This window comes from Eurosta solidaginis, chromosome 1, assembly GCF_040869045.1.
Source record: "Eurosta solidaginis isolate ZX-2024a chromosome 1, ASM4086904v1, whole genome shotgun sequence".
Taxonomy (NCBI): domain Eukaryota; kingdom Metazoa; phylum Arthropoda; class Insecta; order Diptera; family Tephritidae; genus Eurosta; species Eurosta solidaginis.
In genome coordinates this window covers 239,015,314-239,032,850 of record NC_090319.1, presented here as the reverse complement: position 1 = coordinate 239,032,850, position 17,537 = coordinate 239,015,314, and the positions used below count along the sequence as shown (strand labels likewise).

General features: G+C 38.7%; 1 protein-coding gene across 5 annotated transcripts in view; it reads right to left on the bottom strand.

The window, feature by feature from the left end:
• Nucleotides 1-17,537, bottom strand: part of abd-A (abdominal A) — a 263,862-nt gene that overhangs the window by 16,688 nt on the left and 229,637 nt on the right. For all 5 annotated transcript variants that reach the window (XM_067760244.1, XM_067760246.1, XM_067760247.1 and 2 more), the window contains exon 6: nt 13,456-13,679. In XM_067760244.1, coding sequence (XP_067616345.1) covers nt 13,456-13,679 — 224 coding nt within the window. The remainder of the gene's footprint in view (nt 1-13,455; nt 13,680-17,537) is intronic.

The window sequence follows — 17,537 nt, the reverse complement described above, 5'->3', positions numbered from 1 at the left end:
TTTGAACAAGCTATCGTATTGATTGAACTTTTCTGTGATTATGGAAAACTCTTTAGCAATTTCAGAAAACGCATTTCGAGTTTGTGTAAACAGTTTAAATAGGTCAATCTCAGTTGATCTGCATTTAATGCATGACCAATGTACTCCCCATCATTGACAGTGTCAATAACTCAAGCCGTCAGTACCGCGCACTTTCCATGGGCGAGCTCATCGCAAAGCTAGCAAGAGACAAAACTTTCGGATTTGCTTTTTACATGAGAGTTTTTGAAAATGCAAGTCATTTTTTATAGAAAGATAATGAAAATAGACTAGTATAAGAATATAGAAATGTTAAAGATATGTTTGTAAATTACAAAGAAAAAACAGTTGAAATAGCACTGAGAATGAGAAAGGTTATATATAAAGCAACTCTGAAAGTTTGGGAACTTAGCGGTAGCTAGCAGTTTTAGAGTCAATGTCACTTGACACTTAAAAAGCGACGCAAACAGCTGCGAAGACAGTAAATAGCGAGAAAAACAAAGTGTGCGCACAAATTGAAGGAAGAATTAAAAAGAAGCTCGAATCGTATTAAAAGAGAAGCTCGGCCTAAATCTCTTCGGAGTGTATATCGCGCCTCATGGTTTTTATTTTTTTATTAACACCCTTATATTAGCTTCACTTGTATGTTTGTTTGTTTGTATGTTACCCACTCGATGGCCGATGACAATGCAATAATTTGATGGTGGGGTGGTATAAGTTCAACGGACCCAAGGAAAATTGACCTTATGATCACTTCACAAGGCCACAAGATCAATTTTAACTTTGCGCACCCATGAAGAACCGTTGATTATACAATTATTTAATGGTGAGGTGACTTAAATTCAGCGGACATATGGTCAGTTGACCTTATGAACACTTCTAATGGCATTAAGGTCAGTCGAAACTTAACATATGCATGAAGGACCAAAGAAAATGCAATTATTTAATGCCGCAGTGACATACGGACAACGGACGAAGGGCAATTGACGTTATGACCACTCAAAACTGCCATAAGGTCATTTAAAACTTTGCGTACGTAACAAGAACCGATGCAATAATTTCATGGTGTGGTGACATAAAGTCAACGGACATAAGGGCAAATTACACTTATGGGAATATGAATTGGTCATAAGGTCAATCGGTCATTTGAAAAGGCGATTAAGCCTGACTTTGTGACTTAAAATTGGGTGAAGTGGCCATTTAATAACTCAAATTTTAATATACATAAGTAAAGTTATTTTGAGTTAATTATTTATTAACTATTTGTGATTGAAAACTGTGTATCGTCTAATTTCTATTTTTTTTTTGGCAACCACCTCGCCTTGCACAATACCTAAAAGTGCAAGAAGTCCTAGAAAGATTCGTGTTAGAGAGAAATATATATTCTGGGTCCCAGCCCATATGGCAACAGATCGAAATAAAAAAACTGGATGAGCTAGATAGGAAGGGTGCAATCCTTGAAGGTTGTACAGTAGACGTCACAATCATATTTGGTGAGATAAAAAGAAGGCAGTGTATGCCGAAGACAAACAAAGTTACTCATATCATTACAAGGAGGGGAAGGTAGGCCCATGATTGGCAATCGTAACGTACACTGCGTTCTTACGGCACATGCTTTTAAAAATGGCTTATTCCGTTATAGCAAATATAGGAAGTGTGGCTTGAAGGGGGAAACGTCAAAACACATTCTGCTATAAGGAGTGGCAAAGCTATCAAGAGCAGCAAATAGGATAGGGTTTCAAAAGGTTCTATTATTTTCCAAGAGGACAGAGTTTTTTGCTAACACAGGGCGGTCAAACTTCTGGTAAACCTATGGACACATTCTTATAAGTAATATCCTCACGGACTGGCCCCTCACTAGGGTAGGTACCTTGTCGTTGGTGTGAGGGCTTAGCCGATCTCCATAGCGCCCGACTATGAGACGGAGCTGTTTAGGACGGGCATCTACGCCGTTTCGCCTCATAGGAGAGCGGCGGGATGTCGGTGACCAAGAACTGCCAACCCCCTAGTCCAGGGTGTTACGCGGACCGTGCCTATTGGACGATTTGCAGCCAGGGGATAAATTCTGCTGAATTCGAATGGAGCCTTCCCGATACTGGGCCACCTCGGGAAGTATTGATGGCCTTACCGCAGTAAGGGGCGCTGCTGTGGCTGACCGTTCTTTCTCCGTATATAATACTGGACCGCTGAGCCCGCCTTGTCGGGCAGGTGGTCGTACGACCAAGATGAAGGACTAATTACCAAGTTGTAATAAGGAGGATGATAAGAGGAGGACTGAGTCGCAAGCCAAGGACGACAAATACGCATTAAGCGATGCGTCGGACTCGGGGAGCGAGAGTAGTGCTGATTCAATGAACTCTGTGTTGGAAAAGCACACAAATGAAAACGGAGTAGAAGAGTGGAGAAGGGTACGGAGCAGTGGAAGTAAAAGAGCTCTCTTGCAGTACCGTGCAGCACTAAGAATTGTCCAACGCCTGGGAGCGTTGGGTGGCCGACCCAACAGAAGTGGAGATCAATCGCTTGGAATGAGCCCATGAGGCAGTAGAAGTAGGTCGAAGGCAGTTCAAAAGATTTGCAGCTAGAAACCCTCTGTTATGCAACCGGTACGTGGAGGAAGAAGCGCCGAATGACAGAATGATGAGGCAACGTTCGGCGGAAGGCGACAAGCCTGCTTTCAAAAGGCAGAAAGGACCCAGTCCCAGAGCCGCGAGGCAGGGCATTCGCATAGACAAGACAAGTAGGCCGAAAGCTGTAAGGCAGATGGGCCCCAATAGCGAGGTAGCAACTACCTCGAAAGCTGCGAGTCAGAAGGAAGTTCCAACTACGGAAGTAGAAGATAAGCCAAAGGGCTTTCTCGGAGGTGCTGAAGGGAGTTAAAGCTAAGACTCCGACTTTCTCTGAGGTGCCAAAGGGAGTTAATACTAAGACTCCGCTTTTCCCGAGAAGATGAGTGATGTGGCAAAGCAGTCATTGACTGTGGCGCTGGTTGATCTTTCGGACAGATGTCTACTGAAAGGTGGAGATCTGTAGAAAGGTAGCTTATTAGCTTAATGCTTAAAATGATGCGGGAACAACCAAGTAAACCCCTTCCAACCTTTGATTCGGGGGGATGGTATAATGGTGTGAAGATGATAGCGTGCGACAACGTCGCGAGCTTGCGGTGGCTGGAGGAAATGGTTCCAAACCTCCAAAGGCAAGGCACGAACGCGCGGTTTGAGGTGGTGGATAAAGCCCAAATCCCTTCGGTACCAAAATGTAAGGTATGGATACCATGCGTGATGAAGTCGGAGGGTACACTGCGACTTCTGCAGAATCAGAATCCAAACATGCCGACACAGGATTGGAAGGTACTTACTGTATCTATGCCTACGGAGGAAGGTCAGTTCTACATCTTCCAAATAACCAAGCAGGCGGAGGATATATTGTACACGCAGCTTCGAAAAATGTCGTTTGGTAAAGGCATAATTTATATGCGACTCAGGAAAAGAAGTCCCGAGGATAAAGATCCGAACACGCTGGAAGTGGGCGAAGTCGAAAAGGACCTCAAAAGCCTAAGGGAAAAAGGACAGGTGGAGGTAGCCGACGTCACCACGAAGGTGTTAAAAGAGGACCAACAGCCAGATGGTGCTATGAATCGCACAGAGGAACACCCGGCACAACAGTTACAAGAGGCTGAAGGGAGCTTCGAACACTCTAAAAGGCCAAGGGGAGGACGACGACGTCACGACGAAGGTGCTGGAGGGGACAAACAGCCCAATGGTGCTGCGAGTCTTACAGATAAACCTCCAACACAGTAAAGTGGCGTCGAGCGAACTCCTCCTAATCCTTGAGGAGGGTTCGTTTGACATGGCGCTGATCCAGGAGCCATGGCTCTCATCGGGAGGAAAGGTTTCTGGACTTAGCGCGCTCGGATTTGGCGTTTACTATCCGCAAACAAAAGGACGGGTGCGAGCTCTAGTAATGGTAAGGAAACAGCTACATTCATATATGCTGCCTAATTACACTACTGAGGAACGCGTAGTGGTGGCCGTTGAGCAAAGGAATAAGCAGGCATTTATCCTGGCATGCTGCGGAGGTTACACCGATGGAGTGCAAGAGGCTAGTCAGGAGGAAGGGTGGAAAGGGCGGTTGGATATAGGCGCGGATGCAAATGCGCACCACAATTCGTGGGGAGTAGCATATACGAACGAGAAAGGCTAATCTCTATTTTGTTACATCCTGCAAACCAATTTGCAGATAGCCAACAGGAGAAATGTCTCTACATACATTGGTCTGACATCTAGCAATGTTTTGGATATTACGCTGAGCTCCGAACGTGATATATCAAGGTATGATTGGATGGTTCTTGATAGACCATCCTTCTCCGACCATGCGTATATCAGCTTTCGTATCAGCAGCTCGTCGCGACCACACGCAATTTTGTCAATATATAACTTAAAGTAAATTAATAATTTTGTATGTGATATTTTAATACTCAATAAAGTTAAATATTAAGTAGATGGATTTACATTGGTAGTGGCTTTGATCTTGGCGAAAATAAAAACCGTAAAACCATCTACTTAATATTTAACTTTATTGAGTATTAAAATATTACATACAAAATTATTAATTTACTTTAAGTTATATATTGACAAAATTGCGTGTGGTCGCGACGAGCTGCTGATACGAAAGAGGTAGAACCTCAAAAAAAAGTGGATAGAGAAGGGAGGAACCTTTAGAAACCATAGGTCAACAAACTGGAATAAATTCCTGAAACAGGTAGAAACGAAACTGGGACAACCCAAAGAGGTTGCCAATGTGGAAGAACTGGAGGAGTCCAATGAATTCCTAACAAGGACGCTTATGACTGCGTATAACAAAGCTTGCCCTCTAAGAAGATTCAGAGGAACAGCAAAGCCCCCATGGTGGAGCAATGAGCTGAGTCTTCTAAGAAGACAGGTAAAAGACATGTTTAAGCTAGCAAAGACCGCGGAAAGCGAAGCGTGTCGGGACGAGTACAGGGATCTACTGAGAATCTACGAGCGTGAAATTTCCAGGGCGAAGAGAATCTCAGGGAAAAGTTTCTGTACGTACATAGAGTGCTCCAGCGAAACAGCACGGTTGAGAAAAGTCCTACCAAGGGGAAACATAGTCCAGGGACTAATAAGACATAAGACTGAATCATGTACCGCACTCTTGGAGAACTGCTCGTGTAGCTTTCCTACCAAAGGCGGGGAAGATCGGTCACGTGTATCCCAAACACTATAGACCCATTAAATTAACATCATTTCTGCTCAAAACCTTTGAGAGGCTGATAGATGTGTACATAAAGTCCAACGTGGATGAAAAGCTGCTCTCCACAACACAACATGCGTACACCAAAGGCAAGTCGGTAGACACCGCATTGCATAGGGTAGTAATAAGCATAGAGAAAGCCCTGGAATATAAGGAATATGCTCTAGGAGTCTTCTTAGACATTGCAGGGGCTTTCAATAATGTTTCCAAATGGGCGATTATGGATGGCCTTAATTACATTAAAGTACATCTAGCTTAACGAGATGGATAGGCTGCATGTTATATTGCAGGAAGATTACATCACAATGGGAATTGTATGAGGCCACAAAATCAGTGGACAGGGGAACGCCGCAGGGAGGGGTGCTATCACCTTTGCCGTGGACGCTGGTCATAAACCAACTGCTCATTGGGTTTTTACAGCGATTGTAAGCCCTATTCTATACTATGGAGTTCTTGTTTGGTGGAAAACCACACAAAAAACAACATACCTCAAAAAATTATAGGGGTATGCAGACTATCGATGCTTAGCATTACGGGAGCCCTGAAAACAACCCCGAATGCTGCACTATCTGCCATTCTGCACGTTCCACCTGTAGACCTGGTAGCAAAGAACATAGCGTTAATAACTGCAACCAGGCTCGGTGCCTCGGGTTGGCCGTATGGTCTGGCCATAGTAGTATACCGTCATCAATTACAGGACGAACAGATTACCTGATTCCCTATCTGCGCGGCGAGTGAGATCTTAAAGTCACAATAGAGGTGGACGGTTGCCGCAAGGGTGCTCAAATGGCGGACGAAGCGATACATGTGTAAACAGATGGTTCCAAAGTAGTGGAAGAAGTAGGGTCTGCGGTATACTGTGCTGATCCGGAAATAAACAGATCCTACAGGCTGCCGGATTACTGTTGCGTTTTCCAAGCGGAAATAGTAACCGTAATCAAAGCAGTAGAAACCCTGGAAGAAAATAGCCCAAGCTGCAATCGTGTTAAATTTTATGTTGTCAGCAAAGCAGCAATTAAGTCAATAATCTCGCATAGCACAGCATCTAAATGCGCGTTAGAGTGTAAGCAGTCCCTGGAGAGAATCGGGACAGAGAGAAGCATACATCTATATTGGGCCCCAGGGCATATGGGAATAGATGGGAATGAAAAAGCGGATGAACTATCTAAAAAGGGCGCATCCCTTGAAGCCTGCTCCGTAAACGTCCCAATTAGACTGGGCGAAATCAAGCGAAGGCGAGAGGTGCACAAGATCGACCAAGCAGGAAAGGTGTGCCTTCAAGCGCAGGGCTGTAAAGGGTCGAAGATTTTGTGTAGGTCTTACAACCTTAGACTAACAAAGTTGCTTCTATCATTAAAAAGAGAGGACTGTACACTCATGACGGGTATTCTGACTGGATACTGCCTTTTGGCGTCACATACCTTTAAATTAGGCTTGGTCAGTGATAGCAGAATTAGGAAGAGCGGGCTGGAGGAGGAAACGATCGAGCACGTTCAGTGCTCGTGCCCTGCGCCTGCGAGGCTAAGACTCCAGCTATTAGGAGTGATACAGTTTTCAGATCTAGAAGCAGCAAGTGGTCTAAGTCCTAGGAAGCTTCTAGTAATTGCCAAGAGGACGAAGTTATTTTATAACATAGGTCCTGGTTTTTGATAGGTTTTTCAGTTTCGTCGTTAAAAAAAACTTCTGGTAACACTACGGACTTATTCAGTCTATGTGAGGTCCTCATAGACCGGCCAGTTCAACCTAACCTAACGGACTGGCTAGTTCTACCAAACACCTGTACTTTCGAATCTTCTAGTTTAAATTTTTAAAGTAATACGTAAAATGGTAGTAATATTTTTTCATTCCATTCACTGAAAAAGTGATGTAAAATGCCATAAGTCAGCTTGCAACAATTTTCACATCTGAATCCAATAGTGATGATCTCCTCTATGATTTGTATATTTTTATAAAAATTAATTAAACTTTTATAAGAAGGAAGTGGTTATGGCAAAGTCTTATGCAGATATCAACATAAATTAAATAAATACTTGGCGCGATTTACCTCCGACGAGGTTTAGGGCGCTCTTCTCTTCTAATTTAGTAAAAAAAAATAATACCGGTGCACATGGCCTCAAAAGTAGATGCAATGTGCAGTAAGTGTGTAAGGAAAGTTTTCATGCTTCTGTTCTTATAATTTGATCATAGCTCACGGTTTTCAAAAATATATATTTAGGAAGTCCAGTTACAAAATGTCGAATATTGCGACCGCTATTTGAGTAACTTCCCATAAGAACATATTTCAAAACCCCATGACAATGCAAGATGAAGGAAACCAATTTGCCACGCCTCGTAAAAATTCAAAAACACGTTCGAGTTTGGAAATTTTGCTTTCGAGTTTAAAGAAACTTCCCGATAACTCAGTGACCGGGAACATTAAACATATCTTTGGGTCTATTTGGTTGTAATATTTAGGATAAAAGAGTTTTCAAGATGAAACCGGAATCAAGATATTCCGAGATATTAAAAAGTCGACTTCTAAAGTGTGGGATCTTGCGACCGCTCCTTGAGTAACGTCCTGTAGAGCTAGATTCTTGAAACTAAGATCATAATTCAAAACCCCATGACAACGAAGCTTTGGGGAAAAGAAATTCGCTAGGTGACCAGGGACCGTGGAAATTAAAAAAATAATTCGAGCTGGAAATTTTTAAGAAACTTCCGGATAACCCAGAAACCTGAAATTTTGGGGTCTATTTGGTTGTAATATTTAGGATAAAAGAGTTTTCAAGATGAAACAGGGATTGATATATGTATTCAGAAAGTCTTCCTGTAGAGCTAGATTCTTGAAACTAATAGCGTTTTCTTTTCTGAAAAAAATTGTTTCCTAAATAAATGGTAAAACCTTAATAGAGTTACTCTTACCCTTGAAAAAAGTCAAATTTTATAGTGCATGAAAAGAACATAAATTGCTACCCCCTGTATCAGCTGATTCTCACAAGCGCGTTGTCAACAAAAATAAAAAGTCATTAGCAATTATTGCCTTCTTTTCAATTTTATTCGCTAAAAATGTGAAGTTACGAAAATAAATTTTCACAATCAGCTGGTTTGGCAGGGTTACACTACTCATTCCATTCCATTGTAAAGGTTTAATGCTTTCGCGTTGAGAGCAGGCAACAATTTTCACAAAAGAATGAAATACACGGGGCGTTGCCTGCGATTTTGGAATAGAACGAATTATAATTACAACCCTTGCGCAGCGTACAAAAAGCGTAACACTTTTTCCAGAAAAGAAAACGCTATAAAAACACGATTCAGAACCCCATGAGTATGCAAAATCAGGGAAAAAATTTCCGCTAAGGGATCCAGGGTTTGTGAATATTTTAAAAATCGTTCGAGCTTGGAAATTTTCCTTTCGAGTTTTAAGAAACAACCTAGAGATCTGAAAAAATTAACGAAACTTCGGGCTTTGTAAGGGTGAAATATTTAGGACAAACGAATTTTCCAGATGGGGCAAAAATCGAGATATTTTGAGGTATTAAAAAGTTCAGTTAGAATTCTTGCGATCAAGCTACAAACAAAAACGAAATATGTCTCCCTATACAAAGACATGATCTTGTTTAACTTTGATATGCAAATCTTAATAGAAAGATGAAGTGCAATAAATAGGCTATCGTTATATTCTTTACCTTAGTCCGGTAATATGTGCTCCACCTTTTCCTTTGTTTTTGTTTAAAGAGATATTTTTCGTTTCTTTTGGTCCATTTATATAAAGGAAGTACTTAAAAATTGTGTATCTTCCTTTTATTGTTAATCATTTTCTTAATAAACTGCTTTCGTTCTGGGTATTTCTAGAACATTTCCTCAATGGCACAAGATATGCTCAAGAAATTCTTACAGGCTTAAGTGATTCGCAACGAGGATCTCAACAAGGAAAATACGGATAATAAAAAAGAACACTGCAAGTTTTGCTTAAGGCTTGGTTTCCTCTAAATCGGTGCCGCTATATAGCGTTTATAATATCGCTGTGAACTGGATTGTAAAAAATGTTGCAATGGTCAAAGACTTGTATATAGCGGTAAGTCAAGACAAAAAATTTTTTCCATTACTGTGCAAACTCTGTCCTCAACTTTTTTTTTCACCGCCATTTCATGTGGGACACATTGCATGCAGGACATAAATTACGTATGTATGTCGGGGTTGATTCTGGACAAGTAAGAGTTTAAACTGTTATAGTATCCAGAACGAAGTTGGGTCAGGGTGACTCGTACCTCTGGCAGCCGGTTTTATCTACCGGAGCTACTAGGGATTTTTTCCGACCTATGGCTGTCATTTCAGTGTACCCCATCGTGCGACGATGTATTGCAAAAGCGTTAATGAACGTATGTTTAAACACATTGGCAAGTAGTGCATACTTTCTTGGGCCAGTGTGATTTGCCAAGCGAAATATTACCATTTTTATTTTTTCAAATTCCGATGGTACGTTTCATTATATGGAATTAGGTAATTAGCCTCATCATCTCGCTTGCAGCTTAGCAATGCAACAAAGTGTTGCCTCCATAACTTAAATACACTCTGCAAATCGATCTTGAGACATTTCGTCATTCCTCGCCGTATTTTGTGCATTTTCGTTCATTGATCCGACCACCCTCCAAATCAAAATTTTTTTGAGTTCTTAGTGCTAAAAATGATGGTGGCGGTCGATATTTGGACCTTCTAGAGTCCGTAAAATGCGGTCTCTGGAGTTATGCCTGACATCGATCATTTTGTCATTGATTGACTGATCATTGAGCCATTGATTTGCTTCCGGCCTTGTTGGTCAGGACAAACCCAAGTAGCTTGGTGGATTTTTCGGATCTGGTGCCTGATAATATTGATACCCATAGATTAATGCGCGTCAAAGGCGAAGTCATCTTACTTTTCAATTGTCTATTTAGTCCAGTTACCAGATTAAGCCCTTTAATATTTCGAAGTTATCGTGGTCAGCAGGATGCGATTTCGATGATTCTTTTCATGATGACTCTTTACGTTAGCTTTATCTCAGACAGTCTAGTGTATTGCAATGGCTGAACCAAACCTTAAATAAACCTATTCGGCCAGATTTTCTTCATACTCAAAGTCATTGAAAGCGTGCGCCATCTTGTTCAATGTAACAGTAGATAGCCCGAAAACGGGCTGCTATATCATCTTAAATTATGCAAAATACAGCAAATGAAAGTTCTAAGGCTTAGTTGGATAATTGGTCTTGCTATACTCCGGTGGAAGCTTCCACGAAATTGTAATAACAACTTTAGGAAGAGACTGCTGTCGTGCTTTATTGGGGACGTACAAAGTCTTTTCTACCAGAATAGTAGATTAGAAGCTATGAAACAAAGAACACAGTAATATCTACTCTAAATTTTATTAAAATTACAACTTTTATTGGCAACGAAAAAACATACATGATCATACAGAGTATCTGATGTGTGGAAAGCCTACGAATTTTGCAGAATAGGGAAAAAACGATGAATAAGAAAGAGGACACAGATGGTATCGCTGCCACTTACATATTGTGTTTATAAGATTTTGCTTTTAGTATGGCAAGTGTATCACAGTAGATGGTATCGCTTTAGTTTTATAAATTATGTTTTATTTTCAAAATTTAATGCCGTAATTTAAATGTAATTAAAAATTTATAAATGCGTGTAAAATGTGAATATGTGTATTTGTGATAATTTCAAATTAATGTTGTTGTTGTTTTTTTGTGGGGACAAAACCCCCTACGAAATATTAGTAGTTTCGTAAAAAATTTCAATTTCAACGGAATCGAGAAATCTTTCGCTCCATCGTCGAAACAATAATTTTAATCTGCAGGCAAGAAATAGCCTCAAGAGGACATCGTGATTCTGATCCTATATCCCTCGAGACTCCTCCCCATAATGATGGTAACTTCAGATCTCTATTATGATTTCGGATGAATGCTGGTGACCAAACATTGAAGCAACATTTACTTCAAACTGCCATATTGAAAAATCGCGTCACATCTCACACGAATCCACAGATTCAGAATGAACTCATCGAAATTTGCGGGCACATAATTCTTGAAAAGATTGTTGCAAAAATCAACGCAAGCGAATGCTGCACTATACTCGCAGATGGGACAACCTCCATTAGTGGCGTGGAACAGTACTCACTATGTTTCCGTTATACTGAAAAAACTGCAGATGGTATAATTTTGAGAGAAGGTTTTCTACAGTTCGTCCCGATGGAAGATTGCACTGGTAGAGGATTTACTTCGTCATTGATAAACATTTCAAAGAAGCTGAAGATCAACCTGGAGCTTTTGGTTTCTCAAGGATACGACGGTGCAGCTGCAATGAGTGGAGAATGGAATGGTTGTGCTGCTGCAGTAATGGATAATTATCCGGCTGCACTTTATGTACATTGTGCAAGCCATTCCTTGAATTTTGCGGTTGGTGAAGCGTGCTCCATTTCTCTCATAAGAAACTGTCTTGGGTCCATAAAGCAGATAATTTCTTTCTTCAAACCTTCAGCAAAACGCGAAGCTATTCTCAAGGATGCCGTCGAAACTTTGAATTATCCAACAAATAAAGAACGTTTGAAGCGATTATGTGAAACAAGATGCTGTGATCTGCTTCAAAGAAATGCTTGCTCCCATTTATTCCAGTTTAGAAAAATTCATGACTGTGGAAACATTGAAAGTTCTAGAAATGCTTTCAGTTATCTACACATTTTGAGGACTGGAGGATTCATTGTGGCAATGGCTGTTATTAACGAAATTTTTTCTTTGGTTCAACCTTAACCTCTTTCCTTCAAGGGAAAAGTGTTGATCTTTCTGCAGTAGTTTCAGCGGCTTATGATCTGGCTGTTTTGTTGAAAGAAATGAGTGAAAAGGCTAAGTCAAAGTTCAAAGAAATGTTTCTTGATGCTAAAGAATTAGCTGAATCTATCGGAGAGAAGATTAAAGTTCCTAGGATTGTGAGTCGCCAAAAAAAAAAAAAAAAATTGAGAAAACTATGAAAACAGCTCAGCAGAAGAATACTTTCGCAAATTAATATTCATCCCTTTCATCGATCACTTCATATCTTCAGTGCCTAATAGATTCATCAAGCATAAAAACACATTGTCCATTATTGAAAATGTCATTACCGATAATGGTCAGAAAAGTAGGTGAACACATTTCTGAAACTGTCGAAATAATAATGGATCAGTGGCCAGCACTTACTGGAACAGCGGTATCTATGGTGAAAAATTAAGTCCTACTATGGAGACAACGTTGGGTTGGAGCAGAAGAACGCCCAAAAGCATTCATTGACGCTTTAAATCTTTGTAATTAAGAACTTTTTCCACACGCTTTCATGTTTTTGGAGCCACGTTAGCTGTAACCATTGCCAGCAGTGAACGAAGTTGTTTAACATTGAGGCGTTTGAAAAATTGGATAAGGAATTCAACCGGAGGCTGAATGGACTTGCCCTATTAAGCATCAATAGAAATATTGATATCACAGTGGAAGAAGTCATTGGCCGATTCGCTCAAAAACAGAGGAAAATCAATTTGTAATTTTGCTTTTTACTATTAATTATTACAACAACATTTTCAATAAATGGATCACTGAATAAATACAATACTATTTCCTCCCAATAACATTATTCCATAAAATAACTACTTATCATCACTTAAGAACATTTGGTGGAGCAGTTTTTTTTTTTGTCGAATTTTGACATTCGTCGGCCATGACTCTCCTTATCGAATCCATCGCCACATCTTTTTTAAATAATTTATGACATCAAATTAATTTTGTCTGAATATTTCTTTGCTTGTTTATATAGGTAGATATGTATGTCAGTTGTCCTTTATATTTTCTATTACATTAACGTTGGCCCCAAACGCTAACTTTAAAATGAGTATTATCATTTAATCTTCCCTACAAGACTGGACTTCCAGGATGCAGTGATGTAAAAAAAAAACAATAGGATGACGAAAGGAGAGAAAACAGTTAAAAAATACAGATGAGTGCCTGATAGAACTGCTCATTCGCCCTTAAATATCTTGTATAAAATGCTTTCCGTAACTCTGGTACAGCACTAAGATTATCATACGTCACTAAGCCATAATGCCAAAAGTGTTCATCCACATAATGATAATCAAAAGAGACATATCAGTATTTATGAGATATGTTCTACTCACTTGCTCATTGATTTCTTTTACGGCGCGTAGTTCTTTTTTTAATTTCATGCGTCGATTTTGAAACCAAATTTTTATTTGACGTTCGGTGAGGCAAAGTGCATGAGCAATTTCTATTCTTCGTCGCCGTGTTAAGTAGTGGTTAAAATGGAACTCCTTTTCCAGCTCAAGAGTTTGGAATCGTGTATAAGTTTGACGACCACGACGCCGTGGACAGCCATTTGGACCTGAAAAGAGTAGAAAATAAATAAAGTATTGATATATTGAAAACAATTGCGAACTTATTTTTGAAATAAACTTCTTACAGTCCAACATAATAGCATATCTTCACTTAGAGGTTTATTCGAGACTTAGGCATCTGAGAGGATTTAACGCTAAATCTTGCAAGTTTTGTTATACAAAATTAAATCTCGAAAGGCAGAAGATTGCAGTTGAGTCTTCAATCAATTGCTCAATCATTACAATATTTCTGGTATGGCAACCTAAAATTCATATGTCATGTAATTTTTTGATAGGAAAATATTTGATGACAGACGTTTTTTGAAGATTTTCAAGCTAAGTTTTTTTATTGCAAAACGTGAGTAAATAAAAAATTTATCAAAATAGAACATTCAGATATGTTTTTGCTTTTACCTATATGACACTACTTTATTTTCGTATATTTTTTCTTGTATTTTATCTTCAATTTTTTGTCGCACTCCCTCCTAATACGGCTTCAGTACTGGTGTAAGTGTGTAAACTATATTTCAAAAAACTAACGAAATACAAAGAAAATACAATCTAGTTCATTAAAAACAAACGAGCCAGTTTGTATTTCGATAGGTCTTTTTGGCATTCGGCCGTTTTTTCTTTATTTTTTCTGACACATGAAAGATTTGTTTTTGGTTTGAAAATTTGGTGCATAAAAACACAATTAAAATCAATTTCTTGTGAAAAAAGTGAACCATTAGAGACCGAAATAATTTTCGTGTGTTATTTGCACTTTTTTATTGTTAAAAGTGTTAATGTAAAAATAAAATGTAAAACATAAACAAAAACATGTCAAACTCACTAATTTTGGGGGAATAGTGGTCTCGCTTTTTCATGATAGAAATAGTTTTTGTGTTTTGAAGTTCCGATAAAGTTTCGTCAGTTTTTTTAAGCTTGGAATCCAAGCAAAAATAAAGTAGTGTCGTATATGCTTTTATAGAAATAAAAATATAAAATTTATTGTGGCTGAAAAACTTCACAAAAATTTAAACTGCGCATGCGGTCCCACTTCATTCGTTTTTCAATACGAAAAAAATAAAATGTCAAATAAAACTACAGTGAACACAGTACAGGTTATTATGTAAGATTAAATAAATCTCTACAGTTAAAGCTCTAGGTGGAGATATGCTATAAGTCTAACCGGTATAAGAATGCATAACTTTAATGTTTGTAAACGCCAAACCAAAATGTCTCGCGAAATAAGAATTTGAAATCGAGTTATAGCATATCTTCACTTAGAGCTTTGTTCGAGATTTAGAAATATGAAAGGATTTAACGTTAAATCTCACAAGTTTTTTCATACAAAATTAAATCTCGAAACGTAGAAGATTTAAGTTAAATCTCCATTACATCTTCAATCACTTTCTCAATCATTACAAATATTTCAGGTATGGCAACCGGCAATTATATGTCCTGTGATTTTTTGATAGGAAAATATATTAAGGTAGGAGCAGTTTTTAAATTCATGTATAACAGATGTTTTTTGAAAATTTTCAAGTTAAGATTTTTATGGCTAAATGTGAGAAAAATTGAAAAATCTTCCAAAATAGAATATTTAAATATGTGTTCGCTAAGTAGAACATAGATATGCATGATCCCTGCCAACCAACGCTAACCGTTTTTGGCATTTTCACCTCGAACTCCAACACAATCTCATATTTTTCTAGAAAATACCAACACCAGCGCACAGTTATGGGATATTTTCCAAATTTCACATGCGCCTAAAAGTATGTGAACGACAACTACAAAAAAAAAATCCTAAAGTAAATAAGACAACTGTCATTAATAAACACAAAATTTTCAAAATTTACGTAAAATAAATAAAATGCATGGCGGAACGATACAAGGTGGCATCATGGGACAGCTGATTATAATCTTTTTTTATTTGATTTGATGCATCAACTTCCGGCGCAGTGCGATTTTGACATTTGTCCATCGAATTTACAAAAACAAAGTACTGGAATTTTTATTTATGGTTGTAGGTATGTCACCATGCTGCGACCTTGTATCGTTCCGCCATGATAAAATGTATTTATCAATAAAAATTCCATTGTTCATGCGAAAATTAAGGTAAATATATTTGCAACTATTCTTTAATAGTTTGACATAAGCATCTTTTAATAAAATTTCTATTTCTACAGGGTTTACAATGGAAAAAAAGGGATTAAGAAATTAAGGAGCGGAATAAAGGAGCAACTATATTCACACTACAATGCAATTATAACGAGTAGCAATGACAGTGACTGCAGTGGTCGACAAAACCAGACAGGCGTGAGGGTCAGATTCGACCCATTTAGCTGAATTAACCAGATCAAATACTGCGAGGGATTGGCGAATGCAACAGTCACAAAATTACAACCAAAACTACACCAAAAAAGTCGTAGCTGTGTAGTGTTATTGTAGTTGCAAGAGTGGTTATTGCCACTGCTTTTTTGTTTTTTTCTACCATTTACTGCATACACATTTTACACATGAATAGTTCATTGTCACAGTGATTTCTGGCGGCAATACATAAGCGTACGAAAGTCACATCGTACAAACATACTACAAGCATACATAGAAAAAGGGTATATACTGGCATGTTGTATGTCTGTATGTATATTTTGCCAATGACTGCAACTTGCAACATAAATGCCTCTTTCAGGAAAAATCGTGGGGCTTAGCGCCCTCTCTTTCTCATTGCGTTTTTACAGCGATTGTAAGCCCTATTCTATACTATGGAGTTTTTGTTTGGTGGAAAGCCGCACAAAACATAACCTACCTAAAAAAGGGGGTATGCAGACTATCAATGCTTAGCAGCCCTGAAACAACCCCGACGGTTGCACTCTATGCCATTCCGCACATTCCACCACCAGTCTCGTTGACTCGGGGCAGCTTGAGCGCCGACCATATGGCCATAGTAATAAAGCGTTATCAATCACAAGACGAACACTACCTGATTCCCTATCTGCGCTTCGAGGGAGATCTTAACGCAACAATAGAGCTGCAGGGTTGGCGCAGGGGTGCTCAAATGGCGGACGAGGCGATACATGTGTACACAGATGGTACCAAAGTACACTCAGAGAAAAACGCCGTTCTAAAATCCAGCACCACCGGACTCAATTCAAGCTTTTCATGTTCTTACTTTTATGTTCTTGAAAAACGAACGACCTGTTCTCAAAACAACAACCTTGTTCTTGAACTGACAACCATTTTCTTGAAAAGAGTACGGCTGGTCTTAAAATATGAACAAATGTTCTATTAATGAGAACAATGTTCTTAAATTAAGAACAATGTTCTTAAATTAAGTTCACGAAAAAAGAAACAGTATAATTCGTGTGCACTACAATGTTAAATACAACATTTGGCACAAGCTACCAAGCAGTTGTATTAGCCCAGCGGCTATGATGTTGCGGTTGCTATCGTGTGACGCGAGTTCGATCGCCGTCAAACTCTAAATTTTTTAAAATAATTTTTTTATATTCTATTTTTTTAACTCTTATTTTTCGTTCAGCTCCATTCACATATGCACAGCTAATTCTCAAACTTGTTATGAAATGTTTTAAATATATATTCAGATTGCATCATCAAATAATAAAAATTTCTCGATAGGAGAAATATATGAAAAATGCATATTATGCATTTTTTTCCAACCTTTTTGGAATTTTAATAATAATTTGTTTTGTTATTAATATTTTTTATTGATGACAAATAAATTATTTATTAATAAAAAAAAAAATAAATGATGGGTACCTACTAGAAAAAATTACCTTCTCCACTCCCCCAAAGATCAAGCACAAACCGTTCTTGAACTAACACCGAAAAATGTTAAATCGACCACAAATTGTTCTCGAAGC